The following is a 9,426-nucleotide window of genomic DNA, read 5'->3' as shown; positions in this document are numbered from 1 at the left end:
TGCAAAAATTTGGGGTCACTTAGAAATGTCCTTATTTTTCAAAGAAAAGCACTTTTTTTCACTGAAGATAACATTAAATTAATCAGAAAAACACTATACGTTGTTAATGTGGTAAATGACTATTCTAGGTGGAAACGTCTGTATTTTTAATGAAATATCTACATAGGTGTATAGCCGCCCATTTCAAGCAACTCTCACTACAGTGTTCAAATGGTACATTGTGTTTGCTAATTACCTTAGAAGACTAATGGATGATTAGAAGAATTAGAATGCCAAAGGTCTCCAATGCTGTAATTGCTGCAAATGGAGCATTCTTTGACGAAAGCAAATTTTGAACAAAATCAATATTTCAAATAAAAATAATTATTTCTAACCTTGTAAATGTCTTGACTATATTTTCTATTCATTTTGCAACTTATTTGATAAATAAAAGTGTGAGTTTTCATGGAAAACCGTCTGAATTGTCTGGGTGACCCCAAACTTTTGAACAGTAGTGTATATAACTTGTATGTTGCAGTGTTACATTTTGTAATTGTGTCAGACATTTAAGGGAGATCAATTACATTTGTCTTCTTATTGATGATGGTAATTTATTCAAAAATAAGAACGTACATATTACAAAAATAATTTCACAAAATAAATCCAAGAACATGAACGTAAAATGCAGTCCTATACTCATCATATTTTATTATACAAAAAGGAAATATCTGGGAAGAAGCTGCTGCCATGGAAGAAACTCATGTATTCCAACATTTTAATATATTTAAAATACTGTTTAAAGTGTGCTTGTACATTGAGAAGATGGCAAACAAAGTGTAGCTACAAGAACTTAAACAGCAGGATGAATTTCCTGTTTTTTGTCTAAACGGTTAATGTGATGCCTTGTGCTGATCTGAGTGTTAGCTTATGCACTGACTTCAATTGGGCAATTGGAGGTATATGGTGAGTTCTCTCGTATTGTATGCATCTGTGGCCATGTCTCTAGGAAGACTGCACAGAGGAAATGCCCAGGGAGCAGTTACAGGTCCTGTCCTGTTATGTTTGGCCTCAGCGCCAGAGACAATGCTCAGTGCAAGGCTTGCCTTGCTGAGCGGGACTACATTCCCACTACCCTACCTATTATGAGACTACATTATAGAGACTAGTTTTAAGCTGACAGAACTCTTGTCTCTGTGTTGCACAGTCTCTGTCTTAGCTTCATCTCATCAGGGTTTCTCAGTGGCGGCAGCGTTGCTGGTCCCATGCCCGTTCACATGGTGCTTAGGCGTGGCCTCCTGAGAGTCTGGTCCCTCGGCGTCCTCCGCAGCCCCCTGGGCAGAACCAGAGGCGATGCCTGGGGAGGCCCAACTGTCCCGGCGGTGGTAGGCCTCACACAGGGGCAGGTCGGTACTTTCCCACTGACTGTAACTTTCCAGAACACAAACCATAGGGGAGGCATAGAATCAGCACAGCAGAGAAGCAAGCAGGTAGGTACATCCAGACACACCATAAAGCTACCCTTGAAATACACAGGTACAGCTGCAAGAGTGACAGGCAGGGTTAGGATTAGCAGTGAGAAAGGGCAAGCAAGTAGAATGTCAGAGCATCACATCTGGCGCTGTGATACTGCAGGGTTAACATGGCCAGTATCAGTTTATGCTGTAAATATTACTGTAAAAAAGGAGGATATCAGGTACAATGTATTAAAATATACATATTTCTGAGGCATAATGATTTGCATTTTTAGGGCCTGATACAGGAGAAAGAACAAGGTGCAAAATCAGGTTCTGTAAAAAAGAGTACCATACCTAGCGTGGCCAAGAAGCATTCAAAAACAGCTTTCAGGTATCTCAATAAAACAAATTAGACAAACTACTTCATTATTTTGTCTCTATTTTATTTTTGACTAAATAGAGCATAAGCCTATGAAAATAGCTGACAGACGGGATACACATGGCCATGTATGGTAAATGAGTGTGCAACTGTGCATGCTTGCTGGACATGGTTTGCAGTTACGAATAGTGTCACTTTGAGGGATAGAGACATCTGTAAAAAAATACAACATGCTAGATTCTGTTTACAGAAGGCAAGGTCTAGGAAACTTTCTTCCTTTGTTTGATAGTCATACATCTTTCTATAGAAAATAAATAACACAAATCTAAAAATATCAGGAAGGCTATGAATACACAGCTGATAATAATAAACATACATATCAACAATAATGGTCCTAGATATGTTTGATTATATTATTTTTATATTGTTTTTGGTTATTTATAAATTTGTTTTATCTTTGCAAATTTTGGTACATCATGGGGAGGTACTGTAGAATATGATAACTTCCCCATCCAAAGCCTTATGCTTGAAGTTTCACAAATCTGTACAGTCTAGATCTTAACATCCATGAGCCCTGCATAAAAGTATTAATTACACAATAACTGTAAGTCCTTAAAATGTACACAATACCTTTTTGTAAAGTGCTTTTATAATACAGTTCTTTCATTGTTACCACATATTTGAGAAACTCCTTATAACCACATAGGGACTTCCTGCCTTCCAAACAGACTGAAATAACACCCATGATAACTCCCTGGGTCATATAGAACAAGGCACTTAATTCACACATAAGTAGGGCCATAGATAATACTGACCAAGTGACATCATGACCTGAACCACTGATGCTATTGCACTTCAGCCACTTTATATTCTCATCTGCAACATTGTATTTACTGTTCAATAGGATGTTTAGCTACTGTAAGTGCAGCCAATCTAATCAAAGATGAAAACAGTATGAGATGGTGGGAAACAACTAATAAGGCAGAGTGGTGTGATGAGTGGTGATAAGGGAGAATGGGTGGGGTGGGGCAATAGGTAGGCACAGGGTGGGGGGCTAACTAAGTGGCGGTGTGAGCCTTCTACTTGTACCTGGAGGAGTAATATTCTTCCTCTAGCTCGTACAGGTCGATAGCGATCTCGTCGCGGAGGGAAGTGAGCTTCTTATCGCACTCTTCCTGCAGTGAGCGCAGCTGGTGGTTCTGCAGGCTGATGGCCTCGTTCACGGATGGGAAGTCATTCAGAATCAGGAACTGCTTCAGGTCGGACACCAGCTTCATCAGCGACTCACCCGCACGCACCTGTTACCACAACAGTGGCAAAGGAATACACACAATCACTTGGGAGGGATAACCAAGTGGAAGAATAGGCCATTTTAGGGTTTACACCACTTTGCACAGACTATACTACAAAAGCAATTAATATTCAAGTACTCCTCAAGATAGATGTGTGAGGGTGCAAGAAAGTGTCTGACATGGACTTACAATGTTGGCTGCCCTGACATGCATCTCATAGTGGTCTTGCTCCCCCTGGGTAGCTCGAGAGACCTGGGTCTCATCCTCTACCTGTAAAACAAAATCACTTAAAAGTTCATTTGAATATCTCTATCCATGACATATATGGAGGGATTTTGTATTTTCGTGCATGCATTAAATGAAGGTGTGTCCTTGAAATTGGTCCAGGAGAAAAACTGCTGACTCAAAATCAGTCTTCAGATACTGTAGTACTCAGAAACTACCAAACACACCTTTGCAGTTTTAATGATTTCTGTGAAGTTGTCTAGAATGGACCGGATATCATCCTTGAGTCTTTTGTTGTAGTTCTGAAGAAGCGTTTCTTTACTTTGAGGGAGCACTCTCTGAGCGGCCATGTTGATGGAGAGAAGAAAGCAGAAAACCTAACCCGTACCACAAACACATAAAATGCACTCCATGAGTAATATCACACTGGGGCTAAATACAAGCTGGATTTTTGTCATCAAACACAGGCCTATTGAAAAAAAAGGTATTACATTAACCCACAACGGTCAATCAACGGTCATCTACTGCCTGTGTAAAATAAATCGAAATCTCCTCACTTACCAGCTATTGCATATTTTTTGAAGAACGTTGGCAGATATATAAAAACACAAACATCTAATCCTCCTTACTGTGCTAAAAACGGAACGAAAATGTTGTCGACTGATGATGACGTATATAAAGGCAAGGTTGCGAGTACCATCTGAATACCGACTCTGAGTCAGTTATGTGTACACTTAAAGTACACTTGTAACTGCATGAGCGGACCCCAGATCCGTGCTCTTGAGCAAAAGTACAAGGAACTAAAACTCTCGCGGTACTTAAATTACCCACAATCCATTGGCCTTCCTTTCTGTCTGATCCAACATGGTGAGTGTGCAGACTTTTCATCTGGGAAGAAAACTATAAGGTTTTCATCCTAAAACATCTCGTTGTAACTACATTGAATCACGACATGTGCTATATATGCCAATTGTACATCATGTAAATACCAACGTCATGTTATTATGGTAATGTATGATGTTTTGATTGATATTAAATCCTGTTAAGAAATTGCCATAGTGCTGTCGGTTAAACGACACACGAGATTTAACGTTACAACGTGTTATGGGACAGATTTCCACCTACTCTGCGGTGTTTTGAAGCGGTTATTTAGTAGTTAACCGTACATCTCATAATCTGCAAGTGTTTAGGGGTTTTAGTATAATTTTTCTACGGTGCAAGTTAGTGTTAAAGGAAGCGGACTAGACAATTTGCTAACTGGTTTAGCGACGTAGGCCCGTTTTACGCATTTGACGTGGAATGAATTAGGTGAAAAATTAGCAAGGGGTGAGAGGTAGTTTTTGTTATCAAGTATGATTTAAATGTAAACATAAAACGATTGAATGGTAATGAAGTGATGGACCCTGATTTGCTAAATGTAGCCTAGCGTCACTGTGTCCAATTTAGCTAACATTATGATAAAATGCCGCTTCAAATATTGATAAAAACAATCGTATCACGTTTTCAGCTGATTTACTGATTTCACGTTAAGCTTTAACTTCTTACCTTTCGAGCTAAATATTGTTTAAAAATTTAGATAGTTTAGCCTTTACTAGAGCCGGTCAAATGATGCTGGCGCCGGTAAATTAGCCGTGCGCTACCCTTGTCCAAACCCGACTGCACTTCTAAACACTGGCCGCTGCTGTTTTTCTGGGGATATTAACTTGATCCAGGGTCACCAAACTGACCATCAATGCTGTCAACATATCCGGGGGACGTAGTTATGTCCTCCACAATAAGATATCACGCTTCAACAGCTCCAAACTATGCGATAAAATCTCAATTTGACTGTATAACACCACCTGCTGGATGTTTTGTTTAACTCTTCTCAGTTTGCTAGCCCCCATCCCTAACGGTGCTTGTCCACTGCAGCGATGCGAGCGACGCGATGTTTTCCATTCATTTTCAATGGAGCCAGGCGAATCGCTTGCGTGGTGCATTGTGGGTAGCGACGCGATTCGAGTTGAGATTTTCTCAAGTTGATGCAAATGAGTTGCGATTTTCGCTAGCGATGGCCAATCGGATTGTTTTCCTGTTTCTCGTAACGTAGCAACCATGGTAAACATTTCTAGCTCTCCGTTTCAGAATGGAGGAGAAAATAATTGCTTGTGTAGCTGCTTACCCGGTGTTGTACGACACATCTCTGTATTCGTACAGAGATGTTAATAAAAAAACGATGCATGGCGCAAGGTTGCCGAAGTTGTTGGTGCTTGTACTTTCAAATTCAGTCTAGTCACATTACGTAACTTCGTTCTGAGGTAACTACAGTAGCTAGCTAGCCCGGCTGGAACTCCCTATCGTATCGACAGATTAGCAGACTTTGAGTAATATATTAAAACGTTTTTTACACATGTCAACGTTTATGTCTATTAAACAGTTTTGTATACAAGTTGTATTTTGATCGATGTTGCGAGCATGTAAACCCAAGTCTGCACACTTGGCCATGACAACTACAACAGTGACTTTAGAGAACTACATTTTACATTAATCTGTTTGAAACGCCCCCGAGCGTGGTGAACTGTGGGAAGGCGAGCGATGGCAAGCGATTCGCGTCGCTGCAGTGGACACGCACCGTAACTCCCTTCGACTACAGATCACGTCACACATGATCGTGTATTTTCATTGGCAAGACAAAGTGGTTAAGCTAGCATTGACATACACTCATATGCTAACCCATAGTAGCAGTACGATGACAACACAGACACACTTGTCAGAGTAAAGATCGTCGCCCGAGTGTCGCCGAGTGGTCTTTCGGCCAAAGTAACTTTCCTATATTATTTAGACATGTAAACGTCCATAATATGTTCAGGAAATTTTACACGTAGATTGTTTGGTATGCCTAAAATAATACTACTTACACTTTACTGGCGATAGCAAAAGAAAGTGCTGGCAAAAAGACCGGAAACTGAGTGTCCAAACCCCGTTCGGGTTTAGACAATAGTAGTTTACAGCGGTCGGGTTTACAGTCGGGTTGGACACAGTGACGTTAGTAGTTTGATAGGCTGGCTATTCGTGTTAAGCAAGCAAATATGAGGCTACCCTTTATCAGAATCGGTTCTTGGTAAAATGTGGCTTCACCTTTTTTGTGGTAAATCTTCAATCCTGTCGTATTTAAACTAGTTGCTGCAGTTTAAAACACATAATTTTGTTCTTTTGAAAGCCTAAGGGAAAGAAGGCTAAGGGGAAGAAGGTGGCACCTGCCCCTTCAGTGGCCAAGAAGCATGAAGCTAAGAAGGTAGTCAACCCCCTCTTTGAGAAGAGGCCCAAGAACTATGGCATTGGTGAGTAACCTTAAATGAGTATGGGTCAGTATCTGGAGACACTTTTCTACCGCATGATACCGGCTTGACTCAACTCACTTTTGTTATCGGGTACTTTGTTTTCCACAACAGATTAGATCCCCTTCAATGTAGCTGGTTGTCATGTTGATACCACATGACACTGCCATGTAATTTTAGACAGGACAAACACCCCCCTGCATCCATTTGATGGCAATCAACCTGAAGAATGTCTGCACCGCCAATTGACTATGGTGTGGTTTTAAGGGTTGCCTTTTAACCGAGCAGTCCAGGGAATAAATTGTGGCTGCTGTAGTAACCTGCATGTTTAAATGATGGTGGGTTTGTGCACAATTCCCTATGTTGCTGGTCTCTGGCTAATCAGTAGCATACTGTTTAAGTCACCTTTTGATAATGCCTAAGCTTGCTTGGAACAAGGATGGAGGTGATGCTCAATTGAAAAGCCATGTAGGGTCTGGTCAAGCTGGTAATATGCAGTGGAAGAGTGCTGGATTTGTATTGGTACTTAAAATATTCCTGTGCAGATGATGTAAAATAATATTTGCTATCTTAATAATTATGCAGACAGCTCCCACCAAGATCGCTGATGCACATAAACAGAGTTGTTTCCACCCTAGATTGATGATGGATTCTAAATTCCCCTGCCTGCTCGTTCTCTTTTCCCTGATGTTGTGTGGTTCAGGTCAGGACGTCCAGCCAAAACGGGATCTGACCCGCTTTGTGAAATGGCCCCGCTACATCCGCCTGCAGAGGCAGCGTTCCATTCTGTACAAGCGCCTGAAGGTTCCCCCTGCAATCAACCAGTTCACGCAGGCTTTGGACCGTCAGACAGGTAAGACGTTGAACCATGGGTGCTGTTTTTCACACTAGTACTGGGGAAGTGGTATAATAAAGTTGAATCTCAATCTCATAAGACAAGCTGGGGAGGGGGGGATTGACTTACCCCCTGTGGTGGTAGTTTACACAGCCTCGAATTTCAGGTGTCTGCAGATGATGTGAAGAATATTTGCTATCTTAAAGCAATGATGACATTTCCACCAAGATCACTGATGCATCCTACTTAACGCCCTGACTTAATCTGAAAATTCCTGTAGCTATTCACACGGTTGCTACTGCCATCAGTTCTTAAATTATTGTAATTTATCAACCATGCCCTCCCCTCCCAGCCACACAGCTTTTCAAGCTGGCCCACAAGTATAGGCCAGAGACCAAGCAGGAGAAGAAGCAGAGGCTGCTGGCTCGTGCTGAGCAGAAGGCTGCTGGGAAAGGAGACACCCCAACCAAGAGGCCTCCTGTACTCCGTGCAGGTACGCTACATACTGATCAACTGGAGGACTGGGTTTAAAACTGTAATTCAGTAAAACATGGTTCTGATGCAATGATGTCTTGAATTTCTTCACCTGAAACCAAGCATGTAGTTTTAAGGGCTTTTTAACACTGAGCATCAACCAGCATAGAACAGTCTTACCAAAAGACATGGAGCAGTTGTAATTGGGCTTGTGTTTTGTCCCAAAGGTGTGAACACAGTTACAACTCTGGTGGAGAACAAGAAGGCTCAGCTGGTCGTCATCGCTCACGATGTGGACCCTATCGAGGTAGTGCACTGAACCTAATTTTGTTGCTTGTAAATATGGTCATTTGCAATGATGTCTGAATTTCTTCACCTGAATTCTCTATGTGGATTAAAACACGAGCTTTTTAACCCTGAGCAAAGATCATGTGAATTAAGGATTCATTTGTCCCTGGATAGATTATACAGATTTGATGCCATTTTTGCCCTTCTCTGTAGCTGGTGGTGTTCCTGCCAGCCCTATGCCGCAAGATGGGTGTTCCATACTGCATTGTGAAGGGCAAAGCCAGGCTGGGAAGACTGGTGCACAGAAAGACCTGCACTTCAGTCGCCTTTACACAGACCAACCCGTAAGTGAAACGTGACGGTACAAATTTTGGATGCTGAAAATCTGAGCTGTTATCGGGTAATGTCGATTCTTGATTTCTGATGTAGATGGGAATGTGTCAACACTTTGGCTATGATGTTTGAATTTCTTCACCTGAACAAACCATGTGGTTCCATGAGCTTTTTAACCCTGAGCCAAAGATGAAAATACTTCCCTTCTGTCATGGTAAAGTGTCAGTAGTAATCATAAATGGAACATTTTTCTATTATAGTGAGGACAAAGGTGCACTTGCCAAGCTTGTTGAAGCCATCAAGACCAACTACAATGACAGATATGAGGAGGTGAGTGTTAAAATCTTGCGACTAGGCCTCTATGAAACTCGGTAGATTGAGAACTAGAACTAGCAGTGATGGGGGGGGGGGGGGGGGGTTAACCTATGACTGCACTTTACATTGGTTAACCTTTTTTATTTAATGTACAGTTTGCATTGATATGCAATTCACTGACTATCTCCTCCAGATTCGTCGTCACTGGGGAGGTGGCATCATGGGCCCCAAGTCCACCGCTCGCATCACAAAGCTGGAGAAGGCAAAGGCCAAGGAGCTGGCCACCAAGCTCGGATAAACTGTTTGATATTAAAATAAATGTCCCCCAAGAAAAACTTGATGCCGTCTGTTTTATTAAAGGTGTAACTTTTCAAGGTTGAATGAATTACACAAATGTGATTTTTTTTTTTCTGTTTCAATGGCATCAAATCTTGAGTCCTGACAAATCAGTTTGCTGTGGAGGCTTTAACCCTTGTGCAGCCTTCGGGTCACATGACCCAAAGGTTCATAACGAACCATCGTTTTTTACCCAATA

At 41.5% G+C, this 9,426-nt stretch overlaps 2 protein-coding genes and 5 non-coding genes across 9 annotated transcripts; 6 read left to right on the top strand and 1 right to left on the bottom strand.

Moving 5' to 3' along the window:
* Positions 1–10: 10 nt before the first annotated feature.
* On the bottom strand, positions 11–3,985 carry med22 (mediator complex subunit 22). 3 transcript variants are annotated; one of them, XM_067250226.1, is made up of 5 exons: positions 3,891–3,985; positions 3,557–3,706; positions 3,294–3,374; positions 2,902–3,110; positions 11–1,407 (listed from the first exon to the last, which is right to left on the bottom strand). In XM_067250226.1, exons 2-5 carry the CDS (start codon positions 3,677–3,679, stop codon positions 1,206–1,208), a joined length of 615 nt encoding a protein of 204 aa, XP_067106327.1. In that variant the 5' UTR covers positions 3,680–3,706; positions 3,891–3,985; the 3' UTR covers positions 11–1,205. The 3 variants fall into 3 exon arrangements, with proteins under 3 accessions (XP_067106327.1, XP_067106328.1, XP_067106329.1); XM_067250227.1 differs by lacking the exon at positions 11–1,407 and adding an exon at positions 1,417–2,025; XM_067250228.1 differs by lacking the exon at positions 11–1,407 and having other exon boundaries at positions 1,418–3,110.
* Positions 3,986–4,177: 192 nt separating this feature from the next.
* rpl7a (ribosomal protein L7a) lies at positions 4,178–9,226 on the top strand. Its single transcript, XM_067250225.1, has 8 exons — positions 4,178–4,196; positions 6,529–6,649; positions 7,350–7,499; positions 7,834–7,974; positions 8,183–8,262; positions 8,457–8,587; positions 8,837–8,906; positions 9,085–9,226. Exons 1-8 carry the CDS (start codon positions 4,194–4,196, stop codon positions 9,187–9,189), a joined length of 801 nt encoding a protein of 266 aa, XP_067106326.1. The 5' UTR covers positions 4,178–4,193; the 3' UTR covers positions 9,190–9,226.
* Positions 7,187–7,258, top strand: LOC136957080 (small nucleolar RNA SNORD24). The gene has a single exon (XR_010878283.1). It is a non-coding gene; the product is annotated as a small nucleolar RNA SNORD24 (small nucleolar RNA).
* Positions 7,653–7,721, top strand: LOC136957065 (small nucleolar RNA SNORD24). Its single transcript, XR_010878268.1, has one exon. It is a non-coding gene; the product is annotated as a small nucleolar RNA SNORD24 (small nucleolar RNA).
* Positions 8,041–8,113, top strand: LOC136957079 (small nucleolar RNA SNORD36). Its single transcript, XR_010878282.1, has one exon. It is a non-coding gene; the product is annotated as a small nucleolar RNA SNORD36 (small nucleolar RNA).
* On the top strand, positions 8,306–8,380 carry LOC136957075 (small nucleolar RNA SNORD36). Its single transcript, XR_010878278.1, has one exon. It is a non-coding gene; the product is annotated as a small nucleolar RNA SNORD36 (small nucleolar RNA).
* On the top strand, positions 8,693–8,763 carry LOC136957078 (small nucleolar RNA SNORD36). Its single transcript, XR_010878281.1, has one exon. It is a non-coding gene; the product is annotated as a small nucleolar RNA SNORD36 (small nucleolar RNA).
* Positions 9,227–9,426: the final 200 nt, after the last annotated feature.

Source organism: Osmerus mordax, chromosome 14 (genome assembly GCF_038355195.1).
Source record: "Osmerus mordax isolate fOsmMor3 chromosome 14, fOsmMor3.pri, whole genome shotgun sequence".
Taxonomy (NCBI): domain Eukaryota; kingdom Metazoa; phylum Chordata; class Actinopteri; order Osmeriformes; family Osmeridae; genus Osmerus; species Osmerus mordax.
Note: the sequence above shows the minus strand (reverse complement) of the source record. Positions and strands in the feature narration are given on the sequence as shown.

What these genes read in the sequence shown, in the direction of transcription:
- med22 (XM_067250226.1), bottom strand. Translation starts at nt 3,679, where the DNA reads ATGGCCGCTCAGAGAGTGCTCCCTCAAAGTAAAGAAACGCTTCTTCAG. An exon ending in AAATCATTAAAACTGCAAAG is followed by an intron (nt 3,375 to 3,556) that starts GTGTGTTTGGTA and finishes TTTGTTTTACAG; the next exon opens with GTAGAGGATGAGACCCAGGT. An exon ending in GAAGAATATTACTCCTCCAG is followed by an intron (nt 1,408 to 2,901) that starts GTACAAGTAGAA and finishes TGTTCTGGAAAG; the next exon opens with TTACAGTCAGTGGGAAAGTA.
- rpl7a (XM_067250225.1), top strand. An exon ending in GGCTTTGGACCGTCAGACAG is followed by an intron (nt 7,500 to 7,833) that starts GTAAGACGTTGA and finishes CTCCCCTCCCAG; the next exon opens with CCACACAGCTTTTCAAGCTG. An exon ending in ACGATGTGGACCCTATCGAG is followed by an intron (nt 8,263 to 8,456) that starts GTAGTGCACTGA and finishes CCTTCTCTGTAG; the next exon opens with CTGGTGGTGTTCCTGCCAGC.